Source organism: Gossypium raimondii, chromosome 11, assembly GCF_025698545.1.
Source record: "Gossypium raimondii isolate GPD5lz chromosome 11, ASM2569854v1, whole genome shotgun sequence".
Taxonomy (NCBI): domain Eukaryota; kingdom Viridiplantae; phylum Streptophyta; class Magnoliopsida; order Malvales; family Malvaceae; genus Gossypium; species Gossypium raimondii.
In genome coordinates, this window is record NC_068575.1 from 31,212,102 (window position 1) to 31,232,120 (window position 20,019).

A 20,019-nucleotide genomic window follows, 5' to 3' on the forward strand; every position below is an offset into this window, starting at 1 on the left:
CAGATGTAACCTTGTTTAACGAGACCATCACCAACTCAAATTAGAGAATATAACATTGAAGATTTGTAAAAATTTTAATCACCGGATTATCTTTTAGAAATATATACAAGGGAAATGATTGTACGAAACTGTAATTCTATGTCATCCCTATCCCTTTCCAATCAGGAGAAAAAAATCTGATTTATCATTCTCTTATTAGAAAGAGATGGAGATGATGTGGAATCACAGCTTCATACAATCTATTATCTATATACAAATGCATAAATTTATGATTATAAGATATTAAAATAATATTTCCTTTTCCAAGAAATAAAATTTGAATGTATGGATTCCAATTTTTTTTTTTATATTCTTCAATTTGTTAATTTAGTATCCGTCAGTTCCGTTTAAAAGTAAAAATTGCAGACCACTCGACTAAACTGTATAAATCGGATTGGGCTTTATAAATAAATTAAATTGGAATAATTTTTTTATTTACTATCAAATTAACCATTTGCACTTATATTGTTTTCACAAAATCAAAATTAGATGAAATAAAATGTTACTATCAATCAAAAATTTTGAAATTATTTTTAATTATTATTAAATTTATAATAAATTGAAAACTATTAAATGATTTGTCTAGTTTTGATCTAATTTTATTTTAAAATTAAGAAATTGAACTTTATTAGCTTTAATGGCTATACCAAAACAAAAATTTTAAGTAAAAAATACAAATAGCTTATCTACAATTAGCCGAATTAAGATTACCCATGTGCTAAATTAAACAAGACTGGTTATCAAATCCAAGTGTCCAAAATCCAATTCCGAATTCTTGAAAATAATCCAATCTGAAATCAGCCAAAAATTTTAAAAAAATTAAGCTGACTTAATGCTAAATTAATCCAATCCAAAACCCGCCTAATCCATGAGGCTATGATATTAGTTACTCTTGGTTAATTCACATAAATCTTGCTTTTCGGAAATGAATGAGTATTAGAAGTTAATAGGAAAGCATGAACATGAAACAGCTTCTCTCTCTTTGAATTAACAAAGGTCTAAGCTCTGCAGGAGAAACTACAGATAGAGAAAAACTGTTAAATCATACACAGCACAGTCTCCGTGATATTTCTCAAACCTATACACTCTTCTTTTTCCCTCTTATTGTGAAACAAGAAAAAAAAAAAAAGGACAGGTTGGTTCCACCATTCACTGTACATGGCAATGACCCAAGTATACATTTTTCTCAAAACCCACATCATTATATGCCACCTCTTCTCGCAATTAAAAGAAAATGAGGTCTAAGTGAAGATTATTAGAATACCTTCTCAAACTCACTTCTTAGCTCTTGTTGCCAGCACCCAGGCTTTCATAAAACAAGATATACCCATGATCTGTATTACTTGAGAACTCCTGGGCTGACCCAAAAAATGTCTGAACCGCCGACTCATCGATCATCTCCACGTTTTCATCATCAAAAAATAACCAGTGGTTATGGCTTTTTACCAGGCTAACATAGTGGCCATGGTTAGGTCCACTTCCCACATGAACAACTACAGCAAATAAGGAATACTCCAAATCTGCATCTTCCACGGTATTGCTCAGCTTCAGCTCAAGTGGAAATACAACACGATAGGAGAGCTTCTTGTATCGTCCAAGCTGTTCAATGTACTTGAACCGCTTCAAATGGATAACCAGGATGTGAGGAGGCTTCTTTATCTTCATTCTCTTCTGTGCTTCTTGCAAACTGCAAGTAAATAAGTATCATCCATAATTATTCCTTTCTGCATGTTTATCCTTAAAATTACTGTATGATATGCATCTTTGGAACCATCTAAATATTATACTTTAAGCTCTGCATCAAGTTAGAACCTATTCATTCATGAAGACAAACTGGTTAAGGGCACCATGCAAGTTCGATGTTTGAACCATCATGTAAAAGGGATAATCATTGAGGTACTCATGGTTTGCCTCTTTCTTTAAATTATATCTCCTTGAAGTCAATGCCCAGAATTGACCTCTTTTACTAACAAAACCCCAACGTTACATACTAGGCCTTGGCTGGCCAGCCTGAAAATCTCAAAACAGGATGACAGGAGTCAAATTATATTTTTTTATCAATGTAATTGGTCTACAAGGTGACTCCAAAACCAAGTGATAAGAAAACAAGTGGTAATCAATTAGAAACTAAAACACATCAAGTCGTGCAAAGATTGCCTATAATGGAAAATTACCTGCAACACTTGTCACAGAAAAATTTGTCCTCAGCATTCAATGTTTCAGTAGAACTAAAATTTTTCAAACAGCTGGTTATTGAGCTGTTCTGTTCAATGTCAAGGCTCAAGTCAAAGAAAGTTTCGTCTCTCGCTGTCACTGTCTCACATCGCAAGCATCTTGTCTCATTGGTAAGTATTCCCTGTCTCAGAATTGCCCCAAGAGATAATGAGATTCTTCTTAAAATAACTTAATCCAAACAGAAAGAATCCATACGTACAAAGAGGCACTCAAAGTCAAAGAGGATAGAAAATTTTATCATTAATTAATTTGACAATGTATGGCATCCATTCAAAAATGTATAGCATTCCTTTATAAGCATTGTCAAAAAGTAAACCATTAAAGGGGACGAGATAGATGCAGTCACCGTTTCATTTGTTGTTAACTTGCAGACTATAAATAAGACATCATAATTTCATATATAAAAGTCAAACCAAAAGCAGCCATGCAACCAGTATTAATTGATGATGCAGCCAACATACAAGGACACAGAACAGGGTTTAGCTATGATGTCCTGAAGCATTCCCAGATAGTAATATTTGTATTTACTTCACTTTTCTCTGTTTATTAGTGCAAAGATTAGATTAATTTTTCCATATAGATGCTTTCTAGAACTAATAAATTCCTACAATTTTGGTAATTTTGCTCAGCTTTCAAGTTTCAGAGTATTCTATGATTTGTTTATGTACCGTAGCAAAGAAAATAACTAGATTTCATCTTTACTTCATGTCAAGCATGGTAAATGCAGTACAAGACTAGGTCTATTGATCAGAATATAAGAGGATAAATAGCAAACACACCTGAAAATTCTTGTGTACCCAAGTAACCAAAGGCTCTTTTTTAACACCATTAGCCTGAGGATTCTTTGGCCCATTTGCAGTCTTTTCAGATGGTGAAGAAGTTTCTGCATCATTTTTTGCTGCTTGTGCCTCTTTCTCCAGTATATCAACAAGTTCATTAAGCAAAAAGTTCAAGAACTCATGAGCATCCTACCAAAACAAATTGAGACAAATAATATCCTCTTATGCATTACAATTAAATATAATAAAGAAATTCAATGTTTTGGTTGACATGCCAAGAAAAGGTTGTTGGAGTACGCCTTGGAACAAATCACATTAAACAGAGATATATCATCAATGCTGCATACTAATCACTTATATGATGATTGATAAAGGTTTTCCTTCATCATTAGTAAAAAAAAAATAGTTATTATGTGCTGATTGGACTCATGGAAAATAATTGCCTTGAAAAGGAACTATAAAGAGTTATAATTATAAGATCCCTATGTAGCAAAGTTCCTAAAACTGTTCCTAGTCATTGTATTATCAAAACAGGGAATCACAATGCTAAAACAGTGGTACTGGGACATGTTAAGTCTCCTTAGTTATGAAGCAAGCAATTGAACACATAAGTATAAGGATGCTTGGGGATAACTTGGAGGTTCTCGTTACAAGTTTACTGAACATGACCAGCTATCAGAACTCCATTTGTTAATGTCAATCAAACCATTATCATGTGTCATTTGGTATATTCATGGTCCTTCCAGGATATATAGTGAAAAGACAAATTAGACTGACAGATAGGACAGTGAAAGGCTTGTTGAGATTATCATGACTCTCCAATATTTGGGTGGTCAAGATAAGATGCCGCTCCCAATCTTCAATACAAAATATTTGATCTTATATTATAATCTATATTCCTTGCAACATATTGAAAGCCTAACCAGTCACACATTAAATCATGTCGCCGGATTAAAATTGGGATTCAAATAAGTACAGTTTTATCGACCAAAACTTGAATGCAAAAGGATTTAACTAAATCCTTGACTAGGGTTTTTGGGCAAGGCATGCGTACGTAACCCATGCTTGGCTGCAAGTTATCCTTGGGAAGAGAGTGATAAGTGCAGCATACAAACTTTTAATCAACCTCAACAAAGCTTTTGGTGTTAATGGACTGTTATGAACTCTTAATTACTACATTAAAGAGTAAAAATATGATTCCTAATACAATTGCTTAATCACATTATACCTGAAGGATTTGGCTCTCTCTTTCGTTTATCATGCTTTACTTTCTGTGGCATTCATGTTTAAATTGCTTATTGGTTAAACATGAGGCTAAATCCAGCAAAAGTTACTTTACTCTAACCAAAATCTTAAAACAAGCAAAAATGATCATCAATTTAGGGAAAGAGAAGGTGCTTAAGTCAATCAAATATAAAACACTCGGCTACCTGGTGCATATAGCTGCGAAAAAGCTCATTTTGTTTCTTCAATCTTTGTACAAAGCGCTTTGGAGCAATGACACCTGTTTTCTTCTTCTGTGAACTTATCTAAACATAAAGAACAACCAACTGTTGGTTCCAGTAGTATCAACTAAAAACCACATATGCCACAAGTAGAATGAGAGGGAGACAGGGACGCAAAGATACTAGTCAATTAATAGCATTTGCTAAAAAACAAAAGAACATCTGATAAGATGGTCTAAGCAATTTCCTAAAAGGATAATACTCTGCAATTATTGAAGAATAAAATCAAGCCTTTTAAAAAAGAGATGAAACAGAAAAAGAAAGCAGTTATGAGGAAGGAACTCTTACACAGGAACATAAGGCAGACTGTTCTGAATGCATAAAATTTGATACGATTGACAGATAAAAAAGACTTATCTAGTGATAAAAGGTTTTAAAAAAGGAAAATCACAAACATCATTTCTTCTCATATGAAGCCAGGTCCTCATGCAAATGTAATAAGGACTTGCAGTAATAAGCCATTTAAAAAATAATGAAGATGACACCCTCAGCCTTCATACTTCCTAAATGATTGTACACGGGCTATTATCACATCAAATAATAAAAAAGAAAATTTTCAAATGAATCAAATCATGTATCATTCTTGTAAATAGTGGTCAAGACTAGAACAGAACATTGCAGCTTACAGCATCTTATGGTAAGCATAAATAAAACACTAATGTTAATATTTGGTCTGAACATTTAAAATAAATGCTTTGCCGTTTTTCAGAACTAGTGGTTTCCCATCTATAGGGGAGTACAACTCAATAACACTATGCTTCTAGTAGAGTCAATACCTGTGTAAACAGATCTGCCAAGCATGTCAGCAGATTATCTTCAGCATCAACACCATTTTTATTACTTGAATAATATTCTAGCAGCTGCTCGCGAAATGGGACACAAAAATAAAGTGCCTGAAAATTTTTCAGAAAATGACATAAGACGTTGGTCACAGCCAAGAGGGCATTTGTTACCCAGCAACTTTAAATAAAAACATCCAACGCTGAACGCATTAACATAAATCTTAATTAGAAAGCAAGGAATAAACAGAAATATCAGAAAAGAACTGAGTCTCATAGCATAAACTTAAAAAAAAAAAAACATAGGAACCAAAGAGTCTGGCAATGAACATAGCTCTTTAACACTACAGTTGCAATCATTCAGAAATGATTATTCAAACAATTCAGATGTTGCATTATCTAAGTCAACCTATCTACAACATCTGAAACTTCAAGATCCAATAGCTACCATAGTATCATACCATGCATTATCTACAAATTCACATAACTTTACGACAATCACCCAACTTAATCGAAAGGAGGAGAATGAAAGAAATATTAAAATTAAGCTTGAAAATTGAAATCTAAATTATATTGATAGTATTGATGAATCTTATAATCATTTTTCAATCACGAACAACATCCAATTCCTGTAATACTTTCCCTTTCTAACATTAGTTGATATCTATCATGGTCAATATCTACCTGGTCTAGACTCTAGACTCCAAACCATCTCAGCAAGCATATCTAAAATCCAGACATTTTAATTTCAATTTAAATCGTGACAACCGTACCACTTGAATGCAAAGCAGCAAGCTATTACCAGAAGGGGAAAAAAAGAAGCTAAAAATGAAAAGATAGAACTGAACCTAACCAATTCGCTTCAGGATTAACATATACTACGGTAAATTTTCATAAATGAAATTTAAAGCTTAAAGTCAAAATCAATCAAATTCAAAAGATAGGAAATAACATAAACTATAAAATTCAACATATTTTTTAGGGAAAAAAGGGGAGACGAGAAAAAAAAAAACAAAGAACCTGCAAAACGCTGTTACAATAGCAAGTGTTGCCAAAGTTTTCGAGACCAAAATATCGTTCGCCTTCCGGGAACTGGTCACCCAAAGCTTTCTCGAGTTTCGAACCCGCCGCGCCCATCTATTAGATATAGAATTGAGTTCGTCTACAACTCTAACTCGGATACGATTCAATACCCCATCAACGACTGGCTCTATCTTGCTCTCTTCGGTTCAATCGAATCCGACTTAGGGTTTGTTTGGAGGACAATTAAAAAAAAAAGTTTTCCACTGTTTCCCTATTTCCGTTTAGAGCAGTGAAAAGGAGCCAAAGGAAATGATTCTTGCTTCTGTTCTCGGTAGCATCTATTTAAAACATCTTTTTAGATCAATTGACGTAAAAATAGATTAAAAAGAATTATTATTCTATCGTTAATCATATAAGAAGGATATTAGGTAAATAAAACTCGATTTGATTTAAAAATCGAATAACTTATACTTTTAAATTTGAGTCGAGTTAAATTTCACAATTCAAATAATATATTGATATAATTACTCTTTTAATCTCCGTAAACTTTGAAAATAAACAAATTGGTCACTCTTAATAAAATTACAACAAATTTTAAAATAACTTTTAAATTTTAAAAATTTTAAAATTTCTAAAAATATATAAAAGGTTAAAATTTTAAAATTATTCTAAAATAATAATTTTAGGACCTACTTAATGATTCAAATTTATTATATGTATTTTTTTTGTTTTGAAAAATTTTTCAAATATTTATGGTTTCAAATATCGTGCTCCAACATAGAACTAGTTATATTATAACAATATTTTTATTTGACATGTTTAATTTTTTTAATTTAACTTGAACAATTTCACTCGATTCGACTCGACTAGATTTGAAAAAAAAATCAATTTGAGTTAATATAATAAAATAGGACTCATGAACTCGATTAACTCGAAAATTTTTCACTCGATTTGACTCAAGCGAACGCTCACCCCTACTAACAAACATAACTTTTACCATTTAACCAAATTCAATCTATTTCACCACTAAGAAGAAAAAATTATTTTCACAATCCGATAACAAATTTAACAAGTTATAAGTCACCAACACAAAATACTTACGATGTTTTTACTTTTTTCTTTTAATCATAGTTCTTGATTTTAACCTTAATTGTTAATTTAAAAATAATCTCACAAGATCTCCCTATATTTCAACTTAAACCTCAACTATTTTCAAATTTGGGGGAGATCGTATTCAAAGTAAAAGGAAAATCGTAAACTATAAAAGAGGTCACTCAAAAATAGCATTGTTTCTATTTTGATCATTTTAAATTTTTTTGTCAATTTAGTCACTCTGCTAGAAATATTGACCAAAATGGCCATTTAGGTGCTAAACCCTTAACGGATTGTTGATTATAAATTTTTTAAGTTAATCCCTATTAAAAACCCATATTAAAACCCAATATTTACATCAAAGTCCTTTTTTCTTCTTTGCACTCCTTACCCTCCTTCAAGCTCCGAAATAATCTCCTTAATTGTAGCACCCCTCGCTCGACTCAATCACTGAATCCGAGCTATAGGATGCTACAGTGGTTGCCGAAGCAACCACAGTTGAACAAACATCATACAATGATTTATACTTGTAATCCAATGCCAACTACATACAAACCATGATAAACAATCAATTCTAGTTCTTAATCGAGCTTACAAAAGCCCTTTTGTCAGACCAAGCACGAAATAGGACCAAATTGTAAAGTTTTTAAAGTTAGGGCCGATGTTGAGACGTTGTCTCCTCCACGTTGTGACATCACCAAAACAATATGTTATGTCGTGACCTCAAGCCACTCAACGTCGCAACGTGTAACACCCCTCACTCAGTCTGGTCATCAGACCCGAGCTATAAGATGCTACAATAGTTAACCAAGCATAACACAAATAAATTCAACTTTAAATGTTCCATTAAATAATAAACATGATATAATCCAAGCAAAATATAATTTACAACTAAAAACGAGTCTCAATCGAGCTTATGAAGCTCTTATTCCAACTCAAAATCAATTCAGGACTAATTTGAAACTTTTACAAAAAGATAAGTAAAAAGGCAAAATAGGGGTCACACAACCATGTGACTAGGTCGTGTGACAAGCTAAGACCATGTACACTTACACAAATTATATAGATCACACGGCCATGCCACATGCCCATGTGTTAGACCGTGTGTGTCAAAAGATACTCTACAAGATAAATTGCAATTTCAAACACTCAAATACACTATAATCATGCAATATACCATTCCTCAACCTATTCAAATACACCAAAAACATTTCAAAACATTATTCATCCTAAGTGCCTAACCAAAATGCCACAATTGGCACCTCAATTCAACAAATCATATCCTACCATTCATTATCATTCATGCCTCAATATTCATACTTAACATTTTCATATGTTCATCATTTCAAATGCCAAGATTTCATCAACGAAGTTCATCCTTTCTAAGTGAAAAAAGTCATCAAGTAAAATACACCAAAATGACCAAAACATATATGCAACTCATGTTGCAAACCAGCCAAAATAAGATCATCACTTTCAAACATTACACTTATATCCACATCAAAATGAACCAAAACATAAGTTTCAATCTCATTCACATATGCATATCCATTAGCTTAAGTAAATCACATTTCAAGTTGGTTATTCACTTGTCACTTTATATCTCATAATAATACTTAATCATCCAACATCATCAACATCATTAGACCAAGATTATGAACATCCAATATAACTTAAACGGAAATACAACCCTATATACATGCCACAAAACTGAATATGAAAGAAGTAAAAGACTACCAAATGAGAGGCTAGATAGTGAGCTCTAAGTTTATCCAACTAACGCATTCCATAAAATAACCTATTCAGAGACAGAAAAGCAAACAATATAAGCATTACGAATGCTTAGTAAGCTCGTGTGAAATTTACACAACATACCTTGACCTTCATCTAAATTAAATTAGTAAACCAATTTGGTAATTATTATGACATCCTTGTCTTCTTTGTACTTCCATATACATTTTCACAAAAACGATCAATAAGTTAGTTTATTTATATAGCAAGAACTGCTAATACAAATCACATATACTTAATTTACGATTTAATACAGGAAAGCATGTAATATCTAATTCATCCTCAATTTATAAATACATATAATTAAGTTCTCTTTCATATCACATTCAATCGTGCTTGTTTTGCAACATTTCAATTTAATTCATTCACTCTTTCTTTCACTAACAATTCATACGTATAACAACCAGTTTAACATTTAATCTTTCTATTCATTTCGAAATCAGTCACTTATTGTTTTCGCCTGAAGAACTATAGGAAATTTATTTTGGATACTTGGGATAAGATTGCTTGCACAAGCTGTAAATCGAGACATTAACCATTACTCGATGTTGCTTACACAAGCTGTCAAGAATCCGCAACAAATGCTAAATTCTAGCCATCGATATAGTATCCACCGCCGGTACATAGTACCTGATAAATATAACACTGGCACATAGTGCCCAATAAATATGACCACCGACACACAATGCCTGGAATAACATGAACATCGGTACAAAGTACCTGATAATATAGTCACCGGTACATAGTACTTGATAAAATATAATCATTGACACATTGTGCTTGATAAACCCTAATGACATGTCATTTGTATCCTATCTATTCACTAAGTTCACACGGGCCTCCATATTCATATTCATTTCATTCCAATCCTTTGAACATTTTCATATACATGTAATTCAATCGTATAGATTCTCATATTCATTTACATTTATCAGCTTTATCTTATTTCACAATTTAATCCTTTCAATATCAAGTCGTTACTTTGCAACAACTTAATCACAATTAGTATACATACAACCCAACATAAACAATAGTTAATTGAAATAAACATCGTACAAATAATATAGAATTATATAACAACTACACAATCATTCAATCACACACATCTATTCATTTTATCATATATTCATTATTTTCGATTTAATCCATTTAATGCCAAAGCTTTATCTATATAATTTCTAACTAACAAGAATATAAAATAACATAATCATATCAAAATTTAATAAAGTAAGTCCATATGAACTTGCTTGACCAAAAAAACCTCTAACATGACTCCAAGGACTATTTTGAAAATTTTCTTTTTCGTGTTTATATACCAGTTGGTTCAAATCTCGATCTATAATATAATTAATTCAATTTATCAATTTCATACATCCCAAAGCAACCTACTATAATCATATAATAATTCAATTTCATTTTTTCAATTTTCCTAAAATTTTTATTTTATTCAATTTAGTCCCTAAAACCTGAAATAGTTGTATCTTTTAAGTTCAAGCTTCATTTTTCAATCTAATTTCAATTTCATCCTGTACAACCCTCTAAATTCAATAATTACAAAAATTTCATGTCAAATTCAAAATATTTACATTTTAGTCCCTAAACTCAAAATTAACAAATTATACTTTACAAATTAGTCCTATTTTATTTCTAAGCTTCAAATTCTACCATTTAATATAAAAAAATCAAGATTCATCAGTAGAAACTTCTAAAACATTTGAAAATTTTTTGAATTAGTCCTTAGGCTAGCTAGATTGAGCTACAACGATCTCAAAAACATGAAATTTATGAAAAATGGGCTTAATTTACATACCATGCACATGGCTGAAAGATTGAAGTTAAAACTTGAGCTTTTCCTTGTTTTTGTCGTGAAGAAGAAGATGATAATAAAGAAAAAGAAAAATGAATGGCCATATATTCTTTCTTTCCATTACATATTTGTTTTATTATTATTTTATTTTATTTTAATATCAATTTAACATATTTTTTCTAATTAAAAGTAAACATTAACCGTCCAGAACCATTAAAAAGTTTAATTATCCTATAGGCCCTTTCACATTTATTATTTAAGCTTCTAGCTAAAATTTTTTTTATAGTGATTAACTTTTGTGGTTTTTACGATTTACTCCTTGTACCTTAATATAACCTATATAACAACTCTGTAAATATTTTTTATGGAAACGAGGTCCCGATACCTCATTTTCCAAAACCACTTGACTTTAGAGTCAACCACTTGTACTTAGCTAACTGTTCAATTAGCAAAAATTATTAGATCAAAATTCAATTAAAACTATATTAAATTTATAAATATTATTAAATAATATTTACTAACTCGATCATTGGAATACAGAGTTCCAAAACTGCTGTGTTCGGTACACTGAAAAAGGGTTGGTACACGACGTGACTCATTGTCAACCAACGTTGCGAAGAGGAAAATTGCTCGTCGCGACGATGACCCTGTTTTTGGTAAAAAAAATGAACCATTTGGTACCTATTTCAATGTTTTCAAACAAACTTACATCATAATTACCTAATGCCAAACTCAATTAATCCAGAATATGCCTAAAACCATACCGATCGTTTAAATACTCAGTTCAACTTCTTAACAAGATGTTCACAACATTTATACCAACTAAACTTAAGAATTTCAATACCAGTTGAGCATACTAACCTAATTCATTCCAATGCCTAACCTTACATATACCAAGTCTATCAAAACTTGCCATTCCACTTGTAATACATACATAATTCATTCACCAACATTTTTATACCATCAACCATGAACCCAAATAACCATTTATCAACATATACCTTAAGAAAAATCATTATACATACCATTTCAAGACTTACATCAACTTAACCATTCATTCACTTCATACCACAATCTTCTACATGCCAAGTTCAAATAGATACATCTATATTACCTCCCTAAAAACATCAAACATTTCCAATTCAAGCATTAACTAAATCATTGGACATGAGCATTATTCAAAATCATCATATGCATCATAATCATCACAAGTACCAACACTATTAAGACTTTCAACACTAAAGTGTATACCAAACACTTATATACATCGAAATAACCTCAAGACACCTTATAATTATACATGCCACAACCCAAGACTCAAAACAATCAAAAAGCTACCAATTCGGTGATAGGATAGTGTGAGCTTCAAGATGATCTAACTTGACGTGTTCCCCAATTATTTTATCAGAGCTCATTGAATTGCAGGCATTAGCAACCTATGGAGACTTCTCATTAGACAGCTTCTGCTATAACGCAGAGTAAATCTTCATTTCCCCAACCCTCAGGTCAAAGTCTAACAGCTCTATACTGATGAGCATAGACTGGATCAATGGCAGATGCCTCAATCCTAATTCTATTTTCACTTTTAGCTAACAGGCTGCTTCTATAAACATCGCCACTAGCATTTTTTTCTTAATTCCTCTGACATCTTTAGTTATAAAACAGAGAAATTTTATAATCAACATCCAACTCCTGACTCAAACTTAACTCGATTTTGGCATGTACCTTTAGAATCAATTTTGAGCTCGATTTAGTCTGAGAATTGGCTAAACTTATAGCTCTAATTCCACTAAATGTAACAACCCGATACCTAACTCGATCGTCAAATTCGAGTTACAAGGTATCATATTCATTGTATTGGATCTGGTGCCCTAAGTGTAGTATTTTCGTCTATGTACACTTGTAATATTTTCGAATAGATTAGTTAATAAAATAATTCATGGATTACATTAATATACTTTGTATATTGTCCTTAAGTGTGTTTTACATTGAGAGCAAAATAGAAGCAAATATTAGCTTATTGGTTGTCTAATGTTTAACTAATACTAAGAAGTATTACGTAGCCAGATGAAAATACGGAAAGATGGCTTATATTAGTATGCAAACCTAAACGTGTCTTTAGTCTAATAAAAAATGAACAAATCGATTGAAAGACTAATATACTGTCAATCAAGTCCAATTGGGGAGATACCTTGTCTTGGGCATTGGAGCGGATGTGTCATAGAAGATAAAAACATAGATGTGATTGACATTACATCGGACTGGACCCAAGATGGATAGATCATGAATTTTTTTATGAATTTGTTCACTTGTGATGTTCATAGTGTGACATACCTAAAACTTGAGTGGATGACGGGCTATGCATGTGTGACTCTTATACTTTGATGTAAGTAAAAGCTTGAGTTTAAATATATAAGGAATCGAAAGTTAGTGTGTTGGTGTTGGATCTAGTGCCCTAAGTGTAGTTGGAACGACGAAAATGTGCAAGTGTACACAATCACAACAAGTAATAAAGTGACAAGTAAATGTCGAGTTATCGTACCCACAAGGACTGTAAAAAGGAATGTTTATGAAATTAATGTTAAAACACTTTGGTGATGGAAAATATTTTGGTTTAAAGATGATTAAAAACTAAGGGTTAAAAACTAAGTAAAAAAATTAAAAATAAAAAGGTTCTAATGCACGATTTCATGTAAGATTTAATCAAGATCATATAATTGTGTTGGATAAATTACATTCCTTTAACTTAGAATTATTAAACTTATGTTTACATTGCTACGAACAAATTCACGGCAACTTGATAATTTGCTAACTACTGCTTATACATACTTATTAAATTAATCAATCTCTTGATCATTTTCCAATGTCAATCCAAGCGATTAATCAATTTTCACAAGCATATAAAAGATCAAGTGAGGTAACAAAGTATTTCTACCTTGAAACAGTTTAATCACAATAATCTTGCAAGTTATGCAAGGCATATGTATCGCCAAATACAATGCTAAATTAACTTCAGCTACCTTAGAAGAATAAACATACACTGATTAAGTATTGTGTCGATTAATTACAATTTTAATATGATTTAATAATTATTTCATTAGTTATCTAACAATTAATATTGCAAGAATAACTTAGGCATGATTTTACTTAATCAAGCATCTTACCAAGGCCTATAATAGCACAAACACAATTTCAATAATTCAAGCAGGCAAAATATAATCAACCCAACACGGATTAAATTCAAGCTAGATTGATTAAAATAACCATTTCAATAGGATAAATATTCATAAACAAGTTTGTCAAAACAACAACGAAATTTAAAGAGATAGGGAACAAGAAGCAAATCCGGTGTTTCTCCGTCGCTTGACTGATTTATCCGTTCTTCATTCTCTGTTGTCCTCGGCTATCAAGGTGGCTTATGAACACTTTAATTGCTGCTCAACAATGGCTGATGAGGACCTCTTTTCCAAGAGAAGAAATCAGCACTTGAACAAAAGGGAAAATGGGAAGGAAAAGTTGAGAGAAAGTGAGAGAGGAGAAGAGAGAATGAAAGTGTGAGGGATGAGGTGTGTTTGATCAGCAAGGGGTGGCTTTTATAGCTGATTGTGGCTGCTAAAAATAACAAATTCCATCATGGACAGTTCTGGGCAGCCCAATTGGTGGCTAGTTCGGTTCACTAGATTCGGTTCAACCAATGCGGTTCAACTAGACCCTTTTTTCCATAATTAATTAAAATTGGGAATAAATTAAAATTAATTATATTATGAATTAACACACATTTTTGGACCATCTTAGGCTGGAAATAAATTTGCCTCGATGCTTCTGCCGAGCCAATTTTCACCCTTTGTGTGATTCTGTCGAAAATAGTCAAAATTAATCAAAATTAACTATAGAATTAATTAAAATTCATCATGTTCATATTTTTAACATAATTTAATTATTTTATAATATTTAATTATTTTTCGACAAGAATTTAACCGAAATAGCATGATTTTAAGTTAAAAAGGGCATGTAAAAACACATAAATTTTCGTGTTTCTACACCCCGAACTTAATTAATTGCTCGTCCCGAATAATGCACAAATTTGAAAAGAATTTTCTCGGAAACATTTTTTGAAGAAATCCTTCAAAACAATATTATTTCCAAAATCATGAAATCAATATACTTATGCTCAAAAATAAGAAATTTGATAATTATGCTACTCAAGTATATATATTGTTCAAATTAATCTCAACAATTACTACAATAGCACAATTAGACTAAATGTTTCTTAATAAAGACATGTTAATCCCTACCAATTTGATTTTAATCCCTTATTCAAAATTAAACTGCAATCATTAAGCTTAACTGATGTCTTCATATGTTGAACAGAGCAATTTCTCTCCACTAATGTAGGTGACATTGGAACTTTGAATCAATAGGTCTTTAACAAGGTTGTAACGTGGCTGGGTTTAGGGGTAGGTAAAAGATAGATGATTTAGGTTTAAAAAAACCCTAGACTCAGCTTGTATTGGACCTTTCGAAATAATTACCTTCAATACATCAACTTTTCTTTCCTTTTCACATGCTTTTTAGTGCAATTTACTTCAAGTACATATGCTCTTTTGTTTTTCGAGTATTTTATTGCATGTACTACAATTTTTAGAGCATTTCATACTTCTTTGGAACTTCCCCAAACTTATTTTCAAAGAATACTCTGAACAGTATCGAGTCTAGTGCTTGGGACAATTTTACGATAATTAAGAAAAGTGATGGCTAACTTTGTAAGGGTTCAAATAAAATTAGGCCATAAAGTCTCAAAGTTGGGTTTCAAAGGATAAAATTTTCATCATGGTTGGCTGGAAAGGCTCAAACGGTCCAAACAACAGTTGCCTAAATCATTTTCAACGTTCCATGCTTCCTAGGATTTCGCCTTAAGAAACTACTAAGTCAATTCTAAAGACTTAAACTTTCATGCATGCCTAACTTTCCTAAAGAACTAAAATTTTATGGTATGATTTGCATGCTTTATTAGAAATATATTTCATGTCATTATTAAGCTAACATAACAATTTATTGAAATAATCAAACTTTATTCATACTTAAATTTAGCATACTTAACAAAATTCAAATTTAGTGAACAAAAATATATCATATTCATAATTAAAAGAAAAAAAATTATTTTGAGTGGAAATAATTTCAATTTTCGGTCCCCCCAACTTAAAATGAATAATGTCCTCATTATTTAAAGTGAATAGATATTATACACCAGGTAGGATTCAAAAAAATTGGAGTTGAGTCAATTTGACTGCCTAAGTACCAAGCTATTCCTAGATCCAATCCTAGACATGTATATACCTATTGCCACACTTTAGGCTTTAGTACTTGTCCATATTTACTATTGATTCCCATCTCTTATTTTATTGTGCAGAAATAAAAAATTCCTAATTAATCCTAATTCTAAGCTAAGTTGATAAAAATTAATATATAAATTATAAATAATATAATTATATATTAAAGTTTATCAAATTATTAATAATATTAAATATATTTATTCTAGATGCTTTTTGAAAATATTCACAAAGAAAGACACCTATTTTTTATTATTTACGAAAAGAGCGACTAAATTTCGACTCCCTTTCGATCTTGAATTTCTAGATCGAACTCTTGAAGTAAAAGTACCCATCGGATCGGCCTCGGCTTAGCTTCTTTCTTCGCAAGTAAATACTTAATTATCGAGTGGTTCGTATAGACAGTCACTTTGGTACTTACCAGATAAGATCGAAACTTGTCGAAAGCAAATACAATAGCAAGTAACTCTTTTTCTGTTACCGTATAATTCAGTTGAGCTCCTGTTAGGGTTCGACTTGCGTAGTAGATGGGATGAAAAAATTTGTTCCTTTGCTGGCCCAAGATAGCTCCAATTGTGAAGTCACACATCAATTCAAATGGCAAATCCCAATCTGGTGTGACGATTATGGGTGCTGTGACTAATCGACTCTTCAAATCGTTGAAGGCTTTTATGCATTCCTCATCAAACTTGAATATAGAGTCCTCCAATAATTTGCATAAGGGTTTAGCAACTTTGGAGAAGTCCTTGATAAATCTTAGATAAAAACCGGCGTGGCCCAAAAAGCTCCTGACACCCTTTACAGATATTAGAGGTGGGAGTTTCTCAATAACGTCTACCTTTTCTTTGTCTACCTCGATCCCATGTCTCATTATCCGATGCCCTAGAACAACTCCTTCTCGTACCATAAAATGGCACTTTTCCCAGTTGAGTACGAGATTCGTTTCTTCGCATTGCCTTAGTACCTTAATTAGATTGGCTAAGCAATCATCGTAAGTATCTCTGAATACTGAAAAATCGTCCAGAAAACTTCCAAATATTTCTCAACCATGTTAGTAAAAATAGACATCATACATCTTTGAAATGTAGTAGGTGCATTACATAAACCAAATGGCATGCGTCTAAATGCAAACGTACCGTACGGGCAGGTGAATGTCATTTTGTGTTGATCTTTCGGTGCTACTGTAATCTGATTATACCCTGAGTATCCATCAAGAAAACAATAGTAATCTTGTCCTGCGAGTCTATCCAGCATCTGGTCCAAGAACGACAAAGGAAAGTGATCTTTCCTAGTCGCCTTGTTCAACTTCTGGTAATCGATGCAGATTCTCTATCCCGTAACTGTTCTAGTCAGTATCAATTCGTTGTTCTCGTTCTCTACGATCGTGATACCTCTTTTTTTTGGCACGCACTGGACCGAGCTTACCCATGAACTGTTTGAGATGGGATAGATGATACCCATATCTAACCACTTGATGATCTCTTTTTTTATTATGTCGTTCATGATGGGGTTCAGTCTCCGTTGTCCATCGATCGTCCCTTTTTTGCCATCTTTTAGGATAATCTTGTGCATGTATATAGATGGACTAATACTGCGAATATCTGCTATGGTCCATCCGATGGCCTTCTTGAATTGTTTTAGAACTAAGATAAGTTTCTCTTCTTACTTAGTGGTCAACTCTGTGAAACAATCACATGAAGAGTAGAAGCCTTACCTAAATAAACATATTTTAAATGAGAAGGTAATACCTTGAGTTCTAATTTAGGTGGCTCCTCGATCGATGCTATTGGTTGGGAATAGTCCCTCTTTTCTAACTCTAAAGATTCAAAACGAGATTGCAGATTAAATCCCCTTTGATTAGCTTTTAGCAAAGCTAAGTATTCATCCTCCTCTTCATCATTTAGAGGATCCGATGTCAAAATTCTTTCCAATAGGTCCTCAACCCAGTTGAGTTCCTTCTCCATTATTAAATCCTTTAAATCAGACACTGCAGAGCAATCATCCATTATGCCAGGAAATCGCATAGACTTAAAAACGTTAAATGTTACCTGATTATCTTGAACATGCATAGTGAGCTCGCCCTTCTGCACATCAATAAGGGTCCTTCCAGTTGCTAGGAACGGCCTTCCTAGGATGATTGGTACTTCTTTATCTGCTTCAAAATCTAGAATTACAAAGTCAGCAGGAAAGATAAACTTATCTATACGTACCAATACGTCCTCGATTTTTCCTTCTAGATGTGCTAAGGATCGATCTGCTAGTTGAAGCATAACTGTAGTTGGTCTAACTTCTTCTATCCCCAACTTCCTAAATATTGACATAGGCATCAAGTTGATACTTGCACCTAAGTCACATAATGCCTTACCACAATATGTTGCTCCAATGTTGCACGGTATGGTAAAACATCCAGGATCCTTCAATTTTGGGGGTAGTTTGTCTTGAAGATATGCACTGCATTCCTTCGTCAGATCTACCATCTCAAATTCTGCAAGTCTACGTTTCTTAGACAAGATATCTTTCATGAACTTGACGTAGTTTGGCATTTGCTCAAGTGCCTCAACCAACGGGATGTTGATGTGAAGTTTCTTGAGTATGTCAAGGAACTTCTTGAATTGAATCTCCTACTTCTATTTCTGAAGTCTGAGGGTAGGGTGGTGGTGGTTTCATTACTGAGACTGATTCTAGTTGATTCATCTTCAGCAATTCTGCATCTAACGACGTTGTTACTTGATTAGAATTAGCTGGTCCTGAGGTTACTTTGTTAGGTTTTGCAGATTCTAGTTCTGGTGAAACTGAAATTACAACACTTGGTTGAACTTCTTCTGAAGCTTGAGCATCAGCTGGCTCCTTTTCAACTTCGACAATGTTAGGATCTACTGTCTTTCCGCTCCTCAATGTCAATGCTTTACAATGTTCCTTCCCTAGATTTCTCGGATTCTCCGTGTCACTAGGTAGATCACCTTGTGGTCGGTTTTTAGAGTTCAGTAGCAAGCTGGCCCACTTGATTCTCCAAATTCCTTAGAGTGGCGTCATTTTTTGCCATGTACGCCGTCAATAGATTCTCTAAGCTATTGGATGGTCCTGCTTGGGTTGGTTTCTGAACTTGTTGGAGGAAACTAGGTGGCTGAGTTGGTCTAGGTTGGGCGTAAGTGTTACTGGTTCCAGCCCCTTGGTTACTCTAGGAAAAATTCGGGTGATTTCACCACGATGAGTTATAAAATTTGGATTGCAGTATTTTGGTTACCCATGTAATATACAGATTCGGGGTTCGATGGACATTCTTCAAACAAATGTCCTTTCCCACAATACACACAGGCTATATTCTCAAATTGGTTAGGTGGTTGGGCTGCAAAACTGTTAGACCCATTAGTGGTAAGATTCTTAAGCATTGAGGATATTGAAGATACCTGAGATGCGAGTGAAGTGAGAGCGTCCACTTCATGTATTCCAGCGACTCGTCTTCCTGACGCTGCTCGATTGGTTGGCCATTGATAATTGTTGCTGGCAATCCTCTCAATAATTTTGTAAGCCTCATTATAAGACTTAGAAAGGAGAGCACCATTAGCAGAGACGTCCACTACCATCCTCGTGTGAGCGTTGAGACCATTATAGAATGTCTCAAGTTGAATACAATATGGG

General features: G+C 32.8%; 1 protein-coding gene across 2 annotated transcripts; it reads right to left on the reverse strand.

Annotated features, from left to right (window-relative positions):
* Window positions 1-998: 998 nt before the first annotated feature.
* LOC105804203 (ubiquitin carboxyl-terminal hydrolase 3) lies at window positions 999-6,681 on the reverse strand. Of its 2 annotated transcripts, none has more exons than XM_052624035.1 (6): window positions 6,358-6,681; window positions 5,335-5,451; window positions 4,484-4,582; window positions 3,054-3,188; window positions 2,214-2,395; window positions 999-1,726 (listed from the first exon to the last, which is right to left on the reverse strand). In XM_052624035.1, the coding sequence occupies exons 1-6, from the start codon at window positions 6,472-6,474 to the stop codon at window positions 1,321-1,323; spliced, it is 1,056 nt and encodes a 351-aa protein (XP_052479995.1). In that variant the 5' UTR covers window positions 6,475-6,681; the 3' UTR covers window positions 999-1,320. The 2 variants fall into 2 exon arrangements, with proteins under 2 accessions (XP_052479995.1, XP_012492158.1); XM_012636704.2 differs by having other exon boundaries at window positions 3,054-3,242; window positions 6,358-6,680.
* Window positions 6,682-20,019: the final 13,338 nt, after the last annotated feature.

Coding starts and splice junctions, on each gene's coding strand:
- LOC105804203 (XM_012636704.2), bottom strand. CDS start 6,474: ATGGGCGCGGCGGGTTCGAAACTCGAGAAAGCTTTGGGTGACCAGTTC. Junction 2,396..3,053: donor GGGTACACAAGAATTTTCAG/GTGTGTTTGCTA, acceptor ATTCTGAGACAG/GGAATACTTACCAATGAGAC. Junction 1,727..2,213: donor TTCTGTGACAAGTGTTGCAG/GTAATTTTCCAT, acceptor ATTTACTTGCAG/TTTGCAAGAAGCACAGAAGA.